Genomic DNA, 16784 nt, shown 5'->3' on the forward strand with positions numbered 1-16784 from the left:
TAGATTGAACTTCATATTTTAGACTTTAAAGTTAATTATAAATTTGTCAATATTAATGTGATTAAAATAGCACATCTATTAAAATTACAAAAGATACATCCATGACATTAGTTACATAACTTTGATATAAATTAAAGGAACTATATCTAATTTTTCCTATTTTTGTTAATATTATATACACATATAAATTTATTGTTTTGACATATAAATTTTTAATGATTTACGCAGAATGATACGTGCAACGCACGTAAACATAAACTAGTATATATAAAATGGTATATTCAAGAAGGAATACACGTCGCTCAATATTGAGAAACGATTGGATATTTATTAAAATTCATATTCAAATAAAAAGATATGATTTTTCACCCATATCTGTATTGGTTTCACATGAATCAATACCGTGAAAGATACATCTACATATCTGGAGAAATACAAAAGAGAGATCTAGCAACAGTAAATAAATAAATAAAAGAGAAGGGGAAGTGTAAAAAAATTACATACCACTGTTGCGTAATAAACATATACTCATATTTATATCTGCACTGCTAAGATGAAAATAGCAAAGGAGGGTAAAATAAAATAAAAAAGCTATGTCCTATAGTATTAATTACTAGGATTTACTACTATTCTTGAATCCTGATTATCAACTACCCCTTCATTCCCAGCTAGCATTAAATACTTGTCCTTTCTTGTAAGATTAGTGCACTCAAATCCCAATGCAGTAGCTAGTTGTCTCTGTATGTAATTAGCCACCTCATAGCTAGATTTTCCACCAGCACAAGTCAACTCTTTGGGCACTTTCCCAAGAATCTCAATAGTGTAAGAAGGTCTTGGATTCATCAAAAAGAAAATAGGGTCCAAACATTTGAGTCCACTAGCAGTAGTCCCATAAAACATGCTCACATTTGTGTTCATAGCCACAGGTACAATCTCATCAGCTAATTCTGCAAACAAAGAGCTGAACCTTAAAAGATATGGTTCCCTGCATGTGGTTCCTTCTGGACAAACAACTAAGTCACCTGTACGATAATAATACAAATAACAGAGAGTAAGAAAAATTACTTTTAAGACGTGACGACGACTTTCCTTAAAGAGATAATTGTCCATGTACAAAAAAATACAAACAAGTCTTTTCAAGATACAACAAACTACTATGTATACTGCAAATTGACTTAGTCGCTTCTAATAGAAGCCTGAATATATATACTTGGAAGAAGGTTATTCATAATATTTGTCCTATTTCTTGACCAAACATGTCCCTTCAAGTTTTAAAACAGACAATAAATATCAAGTTTGTTTTAACCAAAACAAAAGGCCTTCTAACTCATTTTTGTTTTTCAATGTGGAAAATTTATGTACATATTTTCTAAAGTTGGTATTAATTTTTGGCATCCATGCTCCAAGAAGGTTGAATGGTGAAGGTTGAGTTATTTACCAAAGGAACTAAAGAAGAGAGATCAATTCCACTTAATACATTTTTTTTTCTTTTTTTAGTAGTGCACCCATGTACTAGAAATTCTAGATCCGTCTTTGCTTATAAGGTATAAGAAACTCTTAATGGTACGAGGTCTTTTAGAAAAGCTACACGTGTTTGCCCAAAACGGACAATATCATACTATATTAAGAGTATTTTTGGGTTGTTTTAGCCCAACATAACTCATACTCCGTATATAATAAAAACTATGGAACATTAGTACATTACCTTCACTGAGCAATCTCTGCATGGCCTCAGCGTCTTTCGTTCTTGATCTTGTCAATCTCACAGTTTTTATAGGAGCAAGAATCTCAGACATTTTGCTTAAGCTATAGGTCACTGCTGTCAAAGGCTTTCCCAAAGATGTACTAAGGAAAACAGGGTCCAAAAGTGTTCTATGAGTGCAAACATAGAGTACTCCTTTGCCATTTTCTGATCTTGGAGGATCAGTACCCTTTAACCTTAGCTTCACACCACTTAAAGTGCCCAAGAAAATGGCTATCTTGTAAGGCAAACATATGCCAATAAAGAGTCTGAATATTGCTAATAGTATTCCAATTGGAAGCCAAATGAACATGGCTAATGTTGCAAGAGGTGTAGGTAGAAAAGCTAGCCTTCCATCATGAAATACTAGTGGTTTTGGATATTTCTCCCTTGCCAATATTGAACTACTTTTTTCGTCCTCCTTGTTTACCACGTAAGCTTCCTGTTCAATAGAAAGATGTATTTTAGACATAATAAAAATGAAAAAAAATGTTTGTATAAAGTAGAGCACAATGAGTAATAAAATGTTGTTGACTTATGAGTATCACCATTTTTCGCTTAATGAATATACTAAAAGTAGACAGTTATCTGCCTTGAAACTTTAAAATCATTACAGTACTAGTGCTTAAATATACTTGAAGAATAGTGGGCCAAATTAAAGCGGTTGAAGATTAAACAGCAGTATCAGAATTTTCTGGTGTCAATATTTTAAAAAAGTTAAAAATAAATAAATTACTATAACGATGCGGTATTATTTTTTATATTTTATCCAATATTTTAATTTTATTTATTATTTATACATATAAATTATAATTCAACGAGGTGGTGTCACGTGACACCGCTTCAAACAATGTATCTACGCTCCTGTGCACAATGTATTTCGCGTTCACACAAGATTCGAGGAAGGACTGCACCCAGGGAATTTATGATTTCTTAAATACCTAGAAATGAAACAACTGATAAATAAAATATGAGGTTGATGGGAAAATTGATATTACTAGCATACCTTGCAAAGGGAGATAAATAGATGATCAAGAAGACTTGAATTTCCAATGCCAATATCTGGTTTCTTTTCTCCAAGGAATTCCTTAATTGCTTTATGTTTTACAAGTATCCCAGAACTTGATACTAATCCAGTAAAATAGCTCCCAACAGCATGCAACTCAGTTCCTTTAACACTATCAACACTCAAATACTCCTTAAGAAAACCTTCCACCATAAGTCTAGGCACACTTGTGAAAACCACCCTACACCCTGCTGATTTTAACACCTCATAAACATGAACATTTAAATTTTCAAGATAAAACTTAGGCAAAACAGCTCTTCCAACACTGTCCATGTCCTTTAATCTTAGCCCACAGAATGTAATAAAGATCATAACTCTTAGTTTAAGTTCATAATCAAGAACCAATAAAAGGGGACTTGATAGAAGTAAGAAAAAGGCTCTGAAAATGCTACCACCTTCAAAAGCAACTAACATGAAATATGGGAAGAAAGATTCAGATCTAAGAAGTGTGCCCTGAATGTCACATGCAACTGTTTCTGATTTTCTTCCATGTAAATTACACTTGTTTAAACTAGGGTACAAAGGTATTTGATGAGATGATCTAAAAGAGGAGTTTCTGAAAAAGAAACCAGAGTTTTTAACTTTCATTGCAGCTCTGTAACATGAGTTTGCTAGAAGTTTGTACACTAGCCATTCTGCTAGCCTTAGTAGTACCATTGGAAAAACCATATTTTTCACTGGTAATGTCATTGAAGATGAAAAATATTGGAGAAAAAAGAGTGGGAAAGAGAGGAAATTAAGTTGGAAGGGATGAAGAAAATAGGAACAGGTGTAGAGGGAATTTTATAGGACAAAATTAAGGGGGTGAAATGGAACGTTGACTCTTTGCATTTGGTTAGCCACGCCGCTAGCATTAATTGCCGCCCAAAACCTTTGTTTCTTTCTTCTTTCGTTTTGTTACTTTTATTTTTATAATTCCTGACATTTTTTCTTAAGAAAACTCAAAATAATTACCTTTCTACCTAGGTGATCTAAGTTTTTCTTTCCTTGGTTAGCAACATTTGGTAGGTTAGAGTGTTGGTGACCGCCTACGTACCTAGTTTCTGTTTTTCTTTGAAAATTTTGTCTAACGCTTTTTTAGCTTCTTTTTGAAAAATCATCACTTCTTAGTTCTCGCTTTTCCGTCACTGTAAAAAATTTATTTACATTGGATACTTATACTAACTTATAATAATATTATGATTACTGATAAAATTAAGATGCAAATATGTGTATAAACTATAGTAAGTTTTTGTTACACAAATAGCCGGTCAGATTCACTATTTATTTTTTCTTATCGGTGAACATAGATTATACATATATTATACACGAATTATATATTCGTCGGCTATTTTTAATTTAAAAACTAAATGGAAAGCTATTTGGATTAATTCTTCTTAATTTTTTTCATCTCCACTCGTCCTGATTTTTGCCTCTTTTTTCCCCTCTTTGCATACTTAGTAAATATGCATGTATAGGTTGTGTGTTGAAGTGTGTGCGCATATTTTGAGATACACCTCTTTTGGGGCCTACTGTTACCAATACTCCATGTTGCAGATAAGCATAAATGGAAGACATTAAATGTGTTTGGAGTTGAATCCATCAAAAGAAGCAACTAAGAAAATTTCCTGCTCCAGTAAGATGATCATCAATTGTTGACCAATCAACAATACTAATTTTAGAACATTTTGAGCTCTTTAATTACTTAAAAGAAGACACGTCTAGTAATACTCAGTAACACGCTTGCAGTTAACTACAACTATGAACTACCCCATCGTTGACTTTATTACTGCAGTTTTTAAAGGGAAAACAAAACCAGTTTTGTCATTTTTCTTTTCGGTTGGATTGCATTCAATATTGGAAGTCTTTTAATTGTGAATATTCAATGATCTGCCAGTGTATCATGATAAGTAACATTTATCTATAGTTATCACATGCATGTGACAGTTCAGTAAAGAATAATTCAAGAATATATTTTGATCCATTTTAACTATATATTCCATCTTAAGTAGTATTATTTAACATTCTGCTGTATCATGACGCATGCTTGAAGAGTCTAGATTTTAGTGGCAAAGTTCCAAGTTGGTCAAATTTATATTTAATTTGGCCACCTTTAAAGAGAACAATGTGTCTGTTCAGATCTTAACTGCATTTAATTAAAATATTTTAGCCTGAGATTTGCAAGTTTCCGAGACGATTGTATTGTGCAACTTGGGTTTGTCAGACTGAATTTGGACTTCATATTAATTTGAATCTTGAATTAGATTATGTGAACACTTCACATTTGGAGGGGATGGGGGCAAAGAAAAACAGATAACTTGGATATTATTCTTGATTGATATAGTAGTTAGGATCATGCAATTCCTGTTAAAGGGTTGGTGAAATTTCAATCATTTGGTTTGAATGTTTGATTTCTTTGCATAAGATTTGTATGTACTGTTAGAAACTTTGAATAGTCTATCCACACCTAACTTGTTCTCTATTTATTTCAAATTTCACCATTTTTTTCCAGAACATGCATAACTCCTTACTCTATATAACTGGATTGTTTCTGGCAACCATTAATCTTTGGTTCAATATATAGTTATAAAAATATAGAACAAATTAGTAGGTTTTATGCAATCCGGTGACATGTTCAAATAATGTGACGCATTCTTTAGTGCGTACTCTACCTAGCAATTTTGTGAAAATTAACATATGAGAAACTTGTAGGATGTGTGGCTATTACAACAGAAATGTTATGACAATGTTTGAATAGTATTCATACGTTCGTCATGGTATTTCATCTTTGATATCTCTCGGCAACAGTAGTTTTATGTGAATGCTTTAGTTTAATGTTTTATCTCTGATAAAATCGAACCGGCTCTCACTTCTTGTGAATGTATTAATTAATGTTTTACTTACTAACACTTAATCGAATCTCACTAAAGTAGAGTTTGATAGATTTCGGATCCGGATTTAGAATCCTCGAATACTAAAAAATCGATAACGAACCTGAATGGCTTTTTTAGGTCCAACTCCTGAAATATATAACATTCTTGATTGATTGAGACAAGAAAATAAAAAAGAAAAAATGGACTCCTCGAGCATTCATGTTCTCCAGATTGGTAACTTGGAGTGTCGTGCAATGACACCATCAGTTTAATTTCTAAACTTCAGCTATCTTCAAAAACATTTGAATGAAGGTGGCCATGTGAAGAGTGAATAAAGATAAAGTATGAGAGAAAAGAATTTTTGGTGAGACTGTAACATGCACCTAAATAATGTATAAGTAAGATGAAATCAGAGGTGGATTCTTAATTTGAAACTTATAAGTACCTAACTTTAAATTAATATATACTCTTTTTCATTGTCATTTTCAGGGGAAGACAAACTATTTTCCTTTATATATATATATATATATATATATATATATATGGAATTTGAGTCATCGCGTGAACCCATAAGTTATGCTCTAAATCTTGGATGAAATTGTAATTATTAGGTTACAAAATTCAATCACGTCTTAGTTCTTTGTTTGAAAGTAGTAACTAATACTAGTCCCTTTTAATATATTGATCGACCTCGTGAAAATTTGAAGAGACCATATTCTTTAGTTTATCCACTCCGCTATTAAGTGGGAATCTTATCAAAAGATATGACAACCAAAAAGAAAGAGGGAGACCCCTACGATTAGGGTGTATAAAGAAACCCGATAAATCATATCAAATTGATAATTTGAGTCAAACTGAAAAAAAATCCGATGTAGTTTGGTTTGATTTGCTTTGGTTTTGGGAAAAAAAACCCGACCATAATTAGTTTGGTTTGGTTTTAACTAAAAAAAATTCAAACCGAAACTAAATCAACCCGATAGTACATTTATACAATTTTTAAAAAATATTTTATACATATAAATATTTATTGTAATGTAATTTATAAATATTTCTTAAACTTTTTCACTGTTTTATCTTTTAACGTATTATTTCAAGTTTGGACTTAACATTCTTGAATGGTAAATAAATTTTATAGCCCATAAATCTATTAACTCAAACAAAGTTCAAATCAATACTAATGCTAACAAAAGAAATTCAATTCAATACTAGGAATGACGATAGTGTTGGATATCTATTTTTAGTTTTATATTGATTTATAATAAAAATGCATAATTTAATTTATCTTTTTCTTTAGTGCTTAATGATATAATTAATAGTACTTATTAGCTACACTTATTTTACCATGACCTATATAGTATTTTTAGATTATATTAATTTTTAATATGGCTTATTAATTAGCAATATTTACTTTATGTAATTTTATTATCTTTGTTATTGAATATTTTGATATAGTGTTATGACTTATCTCATATTATTGTGTTATTTTCTTGAAAAATACATTATATAGTTGTATCTTACTAGGACTTAAGAAATATTTGAAACACAAGTTACATATTTTGTGCCGTGAAAACTTTACCGGGAAGAAAACCCGAAAAAAATCGAAATTGAAAAATCCGACTTTGTTGGTTTGGTTTAGTTTATCTATCTATCTATCTATCTATCTATCCATCTATCTATCTATCTATCTATCTATATTATTATAAAAGCACGAATTAAAACGTTAATTATTGAACGACTAAAATATCCCTAAGATATTGACCGACTTTTATATTCTTAATTATTTATATTAGTTTTCACAAGAAGTCATAAGAAAAGGACATAACTGGAAATACTAGGTGTTAAAGACTAAGAGTTGTAATAGAATAAGAATTTAACCGTGAAAGAAAGTAGAATTATAAACGAAATAAGAATTAATTTTGGAGTACGTACCTACTCATCACGGAAGAAAAAGTGACGAGAATTAGCAATGCTTCTCATGTTTGTTTGATTACATTCACTCCAAACAATATATGTCCAAGAAAGTCTAGGACTTTCCACCTTAATATAAGACCTATATCATTTATCCTTTTCTAAAAAATCGGTGGCTTCCCAAACTCTCTCCAAATTCAATAAGAACAAACACGAGTATCAATTACCATACTTGTAAGCGTATATTCGAATGGACACATAAAATACCTTAAAATATAGATTTTACATGAAGGATGACTTACTCCTGTTATATTTCTGTATTGTTGTAATAAATAATTAAATTTTCTGAAAAAACAAAACAGAAATTTAGTAATACTTGTTTAACGAAACAGATTCTGGAAAACAAAAAACAGTATAGGAATAAATCGAGCCCACTGAATACATAGTGTGTTCTTAAGAAAATTATTCCCCTCAAGTACCCGATGTGCTGGAATATATCCTCCCAAGATAGAACGATTTAACTCACCAGTGTATTGGTACCAAAAACTCTGATGAACTGCGAGCCACTCAATGGTCGTAAAACACACTGGAAAATATTGTGCAGAAGAAGAAGCTCAGAAAATTTCGTAAGGAAAGATTCTGGGATTCAAACTCTATTTATAGAGTTGCTGGCATTGTTTCTGAAAAGGTTTGCAACCGGAAAAGAAAACGGGCCTGACCGAACCGGGTCATGGGTTATTCCGGATTGAATTTTTCGTTAGGTATTTAATTAATTAATTAAATAATTGAAAGGAATTTTGTCCAAAAAGATTAATCAATCAATCTTTGACCAAATCCGAATCGGAATCCGAAGCCGAAGCCGAGCCGAGCCGAGCGAGCGACGACGATGACGGCGCGAGGCTTGCCTTTTTCTTAACTCTTTAAGAGCTAGAAGAAGAGCAATTATATATATACCCATCAAAAGCCTTTTCTTCCTCCGATATGGGACAATGTCCCTTTCCCAAGGGAAACTCAAATATTTTATTTTTTCTCCATTTCTCATTCACCTTCTTTAAGCTACACAAGCTTAAAATCCCAACAATCCCCCACATGAATGGGGAATGGCTATAAAATAAAGGAATGCACGGACGCGTGTGTGTTTTACATGCAAGAATTAATTGCATCTGGATAAGTAGGTTTCCCTTTGAACTTTCCGTAGTGAACTTATATCGGATATACTCGGCCAATCGGTAGATTTGATATCTTTGAACCGTCGAGCTTTGTTGTATACCTAGACAACATAAGTCACACAATCAATCCTTAACTATCTATGGTTCTCACGGTTGTGTTCGTTTCAGCCATGAACACCGCCTGATTTCATGAGTGCTTAGAGAATGGGCCTTTACTTTCATTCCCCTTGAAGCGGCTTACACTTCACACTCACATAGGTGATTTCTAAACGTGTAATCCTATAGACACACTATCTGGTCATATCCTCCCAGACTTAGCAAATCATTAAAAACCTTTAAGCTTTGTTGACTCATCAAAAAGCCTTAATGTTTTACCTCGATTTCTGAACATTGTCTTCATCACGAGAATGGGTTGAGTTATTTGACAATGTTGAACCGTCATTCATAACTTTATTTGATCTCTTTGAACCTAGCTCGTGGGATCTCCAGTCTGCTAGGTAGAGTTACCGTCATGATGACTTGTCCTAGACCTTAACCCCATTCCCTTTGATGATCTTTCAACTGCCTCTCTAGATAGGCCTTTTGTAAGTGGATCCGACACGTTATCTCTTGACTTTATGTAGTCAATTGTGATAACACCACTAGAGAGTAGTTGTCTAATGGTATTGTGTCTCCGTCGTATATGACGAGATTTTCCGTTATACATAACGCTCCCTGCCCTGCCTATTGCCGCTTGACTATCACAATGTATACAAATAGGTGCCAAAGGTTTGGGCCAAAATGGAATATCTTCCAAGAAATTTCGGAGCCATTCAGCTTCTTCACCGGCCTTATCTAAAGCTATGAATTCAGATTCCATTGTAGAACGGGCGATGCACGTTTGTTTGGATGATTTCCAAGACACTGCTCCACCCCCAATTATGAAAATATATCCACTCGTGGATTTAACTTCAAATGATCCAGTGATCCAATTTGCATCACTATATCCCTCGATCACAGAGGGATATTTGTTATAATGCAAAGCGTAATTTTGGGTATGTTTGAGATACCCCAAAACTCGTTTCATTGCCATCCAATGTATGTGATTGGGATTACTTGTAAACCGACTCAGTTTACTAATAGCACATGCTATATCTGGTCGTGTACAATTCATGATATACATCAAACTTCTCAATACTCTTGCATAATCCAATTGTGAGTCACTTTCACCTTCATTCTTTTGAAGTGCATAACTCACGTCAATTGGAGTCCTGGCAATTTTGAAATCCAAATACTTGAACTTGTCAAGTACCTTTTCAATGTAGTGAGACTGTGATAATGCTAGACCTTGTGGAGTCTTGTGAATTCTGATTCCTAAGATCACATCAGCAACTCCTAAGTCTTTCATATCGAATTTGCTAGCCAACATGCGCTTAGTAGCATTTATATCTGCCATGTTTTTGCTCATTATCAACATGTCATCAACATATAAACAAACAATGATTTCATGACCTGGAGTCGCACTCGTTGATTTTAAACCCACTTGCCAACATTGTTTGGTCAAATTTGGCATGCCATTGTTTGGGTGCTTGTTTAAGTCCATAAAGTGACTTAACAAGTTTGCACACTTTCTTTTCTTTACCAGTTATCACAAAACCCTCAGGTTGTTCTATGTAAATCTCTTCCTCTAATTCTCCATTTAAGAAAGTTATTTTAACATCCATTTGATGGATTTCAAGACCATACACGGCCGCTAGTGCCACTAACACCCTAATAGATGTTATCCTCGTTACTGGCGAGTAAGTGTCAAAGTAATCAAGGCCTTTCTTTTGTCTATAACCTTTGACAACAAATTTTGCCTTATATTTGTCAATAGTGCCATCAGCTTTCACTTTCCGTTTAAAGATCCATTTCGAACCTAAAGGCTTATTTCCTGGAGGAAGATCTACCAATTCCCATGTATGGTTATCCAAAACTGATTGAATCTCACTATTGACTGCCTCTTTTTAAAACGCTGAATCAGAAGATGACATAGCTGCTTTAAAAGTTTGAGGCTCATTTTCAAGCAAGAATGTCACAAATCCAGTCCAAAGGAAGTAGATGTTCTTTGACGTTTGCTACGCCTTGGATCTTCTATACTTGGAGTATTTTACTTTGGTTCTTCCCGAGGTCGTTTAGGTTTTTCACTTAACGACTCACATTCAGTTTTATACGAATAGATGCTTTCAAAGAATTCAGCATTATCTGATTCCATTACCGTATTAATGTGAATTTCGGGATTATCGAATTTATGAACCAAAAACCGACATGCTTTACTGTTTGTAGCATATCCAATGAAAATGCAATCAACAGTTTTTGATCCGATTTTAACCTATTTAGGTAAAGGAACTTGTACCTTATCTAGACACCCCCACACTTTAAATTTCAAGTTGGGTTTTCTTCCTTTCCATTTTTCTTATGGAATAGATTGCGTTTTGTTGTGGTGTACTCTGTTGAGTATTCGGTTAGCTGTAAGGATAGCTTCGCCCCACAAACTCTGCGGTAATCCGAAACTTATTAATAAAGAATTCATCATTTTATTTAATGTCCGATTTTTTCTTTTCGCAATTTCATTGGATTGAGGTGTGTAAGGTGCAGTAGTTTGATGGATAATTCCATATTCTGAACATATTTCTGCAAATGAAAATTCATATTCTCCACCTCTATCACTTCTAATCATTTTGATCTTTTTATTCAATTGATTCTCCACTTCATTCTTGTATTGCTTAAATAATTCAATTGCTTCATCCTTACTATTAAGCAAATAAACATAACAATATCGAGTGCAGTCGTCAATAAAAGTAATAAAATACGTTTTCCCACCTCGAGATGGTGTCGACTTCATATCACAAATGTCAGTACGAATTAAGTCTAAAGGATTTGAATTCCTTTCAATAGACTTATAAGGATGTTTTACAAACTTAGACTCAACACATATTTGAAATTTTGATTTATTATACTCGAATTTAGGCAACACTTCTAAATTAATTAACTTCCGTAAGGTTTTGTAATTGACATATCCTAAACGAATATGCCATAAATCATTTGACTCCAATAAATAAGAAGAAGCTGCAATTTTATTCATACTGTCAACAACCATTACATTTAGTTTGAAGAGGCCCTCTGTGAGGTAGCCCTTTCCAACATACATTTTATTCTTGCTTACAACAACTTTATCAGAAACAAATACACATTTGAATCCGTTCTTAACAAGCAAAGAAGTAGAAACTAAATTCTTCCTAATAGTAGGAACATGAAGAACGTTGTTGAGCGTTAACACCTTGTCGGAAGTCATCTTCAGGAATATCTTCACATAACCTTCAATCTTGGCTGTTGCAGTATTTTCCATGGAAAGCTCTTCTTCGGGACCAGCAGTAGAGTAAGTCGCAAATGCTTCGTGTTCATCACTCCTTCAGATTTCCAACTAGGTTGCATTCCGAAAGCATTGCACACAGATCATCAATGTCATAATTCTTCTCCACTATGTTGGCATGTCCCTTCTTCTTATACTTTTTCGGGAGACGACAATCAGGGGCTTTGTGACCGGTTTTTCCACAATTGTAGCAACTGCCCTTGAATTTCTTTTTGTTCTGCTCCTTAGTCTATCCAGAAGACCTCTTTCTCTTCTTAATTTTTGGAGCAGTCTCCTCAACGATATTAGCTCCCATGATCGTTGAATTTTCACGAGACTTCTTCTCGGCTATTTTGTTGTCTTCCTCAATCTTGAGACGAATCACAAGCTCTTCCAATTTCATTTCTTTGCACTTGTGCTTAAGATAGTTCTTGAAATCTCTCCACGAAAGAGGCAATTTTTTAATCATTGCAGCCACTTGAAATGCTTCATTCACGACCATACCTTCAGCAATAAGGTCATGAAAAATAAGTTGAAGCTCCTGAACTTGGATTCCAATAGTTTTACTATCTATCATTTTATAGTCTAGAAACTTGGCAACCACGAACTTCTTCAAGCATGCATCTTCAGTCTTGTACTTCTTCTCAAGTGCGTCCCATAATTCTTTCGAAGTATTTATCGCACTGTACACATTGTACAAGTCATCCTCTAAAGCTCTTAAGATATAGCCTTTGCAAAGAAAATCTGTCTGCTTCCACGCCTTAACAATCATGAATTTCTCGTTGCCCGACATGTCCGCAGCAGGCACTGGAGGTTCTTCACTAGTGAATTTCTGCATACCAAGTGTGGTAAGCCAGAAGAACACCCTTTGCTGCCATCATTTGAAGTTGGCTCCGGAAAATCTCCCCGGTTTCTCTGCCGGTGGAACAGCAGTCCAGCTTGACGAGGCTATTGTCGTTGCCGCAATAGTCGCAAAAGAATTTTCGTTATCAATTGCCATTTCTCACTGTAAACAACAGAAGAGTTCAATTAATGGCAAAATCAGAACAGTAAACAATACTGTTATTAACAAAAGCAGTATGTATAATAAATAAAATCGAAGTTTTTATATATTGTTTCACAGAAAAATGATGAAGTTTTTATGTTCTTCAAATCGTTTTACGAATTTCAATACTCTGATGAACTTTTTTATATCTTCAAATCAGAATAGTAAAATTCAGAAGGAGTAGAAAACCACACATGATTTAATCTCCACAAACAAAATACAGAATAAAAAAAAAATTCCTTAAGAATGTTATATTTCTGTATTGCTGTAATAAACAATTAAACTTTCTAAAAAAATAAAACAGAAAGTTAGTAATACTTGTTTAACGAAATAGATTATGAAAAACAAAAAACAGTATTGGAATAAATCGAGCCCACTGAATATATAGTGTATCCTTAAGGAAATTATTCCCTCAAGTACCCGAATACACAGTGTGTCCTTAAGGAAATTATTCCCCTCAGAAATAGCCATGGCTGTTGGAAAAGGGGTGTTTGGAATATTACGGAAAAAATATATTTAAAATAATTCAGGAAAGAAAACGGGCCTGACCGAACCGGGTCGCGGGTCATGGATTATTCTGGAATGAATTTTTCGTTAATTATTTAATTAATTAATTAAATAATTGAAAGGAATTTTGTCCAAAAAGATTAATCAATCAATCTTTGACCGAAGCCGAAGCCGAGCGAGCGACGACTAATCCGGAAAAGAAAACGGGCCTGACCGAACCGGGTCGTGGGTCATGGGTTATTCCAGATTGAATTTTTCGTTAATTATTTAATTAATTAATTAATTAATTGAAAGGAATTTTATCCAAAAAGATTAATCAATCAATCTTTGACCGAAGCCGAAGCCGAGCCGAGCGAGCGACGACGACGGCGCGAGATTTGCTTTTTTCTTAATTCTTTAAGAGTTAGAAGAAGAAAAATTATATATATAACTATCAAAAGCCTTTTCTTCCTCCGATATGGGACAATGTCCCTTTCCCAAGGAAAACTCAAATATTTCATTTTTCCTCCATTTCTCATTCACCTTCTTTAAGCTACACAAGCTTAAAATCCCAACAACTCCAACCTCGTTAGAGATCACGGATTTATGCTTTTAAATTCCTGAGAAGTAAGCACAATCTCGACTTGGTTCATAAATACGCAAGACATCAACAAGCCAAGTGATGGAATAAATTAAAGTAAGTTGAAACAAAAACTTGAATTATGGTGGCATTCCAAATGAGAGACGAGAAGAGTAAGATCCTACAGTTTAGACTCATTCTCTGCGGCATTGTGGCTTTTGAAATATTCATAAGGTTAGCTTAGTCATAGTTCACTTTTAATGAATAAACAATAAACAGAGGAAGGAAACCTTTTGTTGACTGAGTCTCTGAATAGGAGTCGATTGCATCGTCTTTGATACATATGAACTATAGCCACAAAACTAAACAATGATTTCACTCAAGTATGTGTCATACAGTGTTATTCTTCTATTAGTATATCAGGGATCTATTAAAGTTCTTCTATTATACTTTAGTTTCAACGTTTAATGAATGTATTAAATCATACTTGTGTTTTCCAACTGCATGTATTTATGTATAGACTATTACATTAGGTTTGCTAATAGCTTTTTGTCGTATCAATTTTCTAGCGATAACATGTGTTTTTTTAATATTTATATGGTTAAGATTTTTTAATTTTTAGCTACAATATTTTGTAAGTAATGCCATGGAAGGCAGAAATAACTGAATGACTTTTTAATCTATGTTTTCTCTATTATTAATGTATCTTAAAGAAATTGACTTCCATATACTCAAATCATTAAATATTAGGTAATTATTACATAACGTGACCATAAGTATTAAATATACATGAGCTGAATCTTGCATATTACACAAAATATTTCGTGCATCGCACGAGCATAGAGACTAGTACTATATTAAAATCACGAAGGCCCTTAACGAAATGTCGTTCGCCTTTTTTACCCTTTCAAAATTGATATTACATTGGATAAAGATGTAATTTAATTTACATTTCTAATATTTAGGACTTTGAAATCTTACATTCCTAACATTTAAGACTTTGAAATCTATTAAAAATTTACTTATTAAATTGTTCCATATTTGAACTATATAGGTAGGAAGCCCTATTATTTAGGATTAAAAAATATATTATACAAAAAAGTAATAAACGTATTAAAATTTCTCCAACAAAGTAAACCAATCCTATTACATAACATCTTCAAAATTGTATTGGACAAAAACTTTTTAATTTTCGACAATAAATAAATTTGAAGACATTGTCGACATTTTCATGTATTTAATATTTGACCTCCTTTCATAATATATTTTCTCTTTATAGTTTCTTTCATAATATTTGGAACTATACTAAATGAACAAATCACTAAGTGCTTTCTCTTCGTCGATTATATGTGTAGTACTTGAAACTACTCTCAATAATTTAAAAAATAAATAAGAAAATTAAAGAATGTAAAAATGATTTCACGTGAACAATATTGAAGGATAATAATTTTGAGATAGAATGTGAGATTATTCAATTTCATGTTTGGTTGAATTTATATTTTCGACATAAGAAATTACGAAATTAGTTATACCATAATTTGGTACTATTTTGATTTTATATTCAATGTGGGATAACAATATAGAGATTAGCTATGTATCACAAGAAAAAATATAAACAAATGCCCAAAATATCCTCCTTCAAAGCTTTTCGCCTAAATTATTCAAAAAGTCTAAGGTTAAAATTAAAATTAAAAATTTATTCAAGTTTATATATAATAAAATCAAACAAATATTTCTATTATATTTCGTATATTCTATTTTAATCCAATGACTCAAATATCTACCAAAATAATTTATATCCAATAAATAATTTTAATATTATTTAATCACTGCATTATAACATACGTATAATTTTTTGCGATATTCTAAATGAGAGTATTTATTTATTTTCTTTCTTTTCCATTATTTCCAACAAATCTATATCTTTTTATATATTACTAACTTAATAGTAATATATAAAAATCCCTTTCTTAATCAAAATTTCGGTAATCAAAATCCTTCCTTTCTTATGTAAAATCCCTAAGATTCAGGAATTTAAACTTAAATAAAATTTTAATTACATAGAGCACTAATAAGAAAATAAAGAGAAAAAGCATTACACGTTGGAACAGAACAAGTACAACCTTCGCCTTATTTGCCGTAAAAATTAAGAGACCAAGTACAATCTTCGTCTACGCTTGCCGTAAAAATTAAGAATTATACAAATGCAACCATTGTTACGATAACTATTTTAATGCTTATTAGTGCAATTTTATGAAATGCTAGATACTAACTAATTAAATTACAAAATTATTTAACGATTCAATAAACAAAATCTTTTGGGATGCTATAACAAAATGTCGTATCAATATTTATTTTTTGGGGTCAAACATAGTAACTGTCACGACCCAAAATTCGACTAGTCGTGATGGCAGCTAATCCAACCCGCTAGGTAAGCCAGTTAACCACTAGTCAATTCCAATAACAATTTATAAAGCAATTAAGTAATGAAATATCTTAATCGTATACATTCCCCAAGAACTGGTAGTACAAATCATGAGCTTCTAAGAATAGAGTTTACAAAGCGG

The 16784-nt window shown here is 32.6% G+C and overlaps 1 protein-coding gene across 1 annotated transcript; it reads right to left on the reverse strand.

Moving 5' to 3' along the window:
* Positions 1-399: 399 nt before the first annotated feature.
* LOC107794605 (glycerol-3-phosphate acyltransferase 1-like) lies at positions 400-3549 on the reverse strand. Its single transcript, XM_016617106.2, has 3 exons — positions 2748-3549; positions 1706-2183; positions 400-1022 (listed from the first exon to the last, which is right to left on the reverse strand). Exons 1-3 carry the CDS (start codon positions 3495-3497, stop codon positions 607-609), a joined length of 1644 nt encoding a protein of 547 aa, XP_016472592.2. The 5' UTR covers positions 3498-3549; the 3' UTR covers positions 400-606.
* Between the last annotated feature and the right edge of the window lie 13235 nt (positions 3550-16784).

The sequence above is a fragment of the Nicotiana tabacum genome, chromosome 2 (genome assembly GCF_000715075.1).
Source record: "Nicotiana tabacum cultivar K326 chromosome 2, ASM71507v2, whole genome shotgun sequence".
In the NCBI taxonomy this organism is placed as follows: Eukaryota; Viridiplantae; Streptophyta; class Magnoliopsida; order Solanales; family Solanaceae; genus Nicotiana; species Nicotiana tabacum.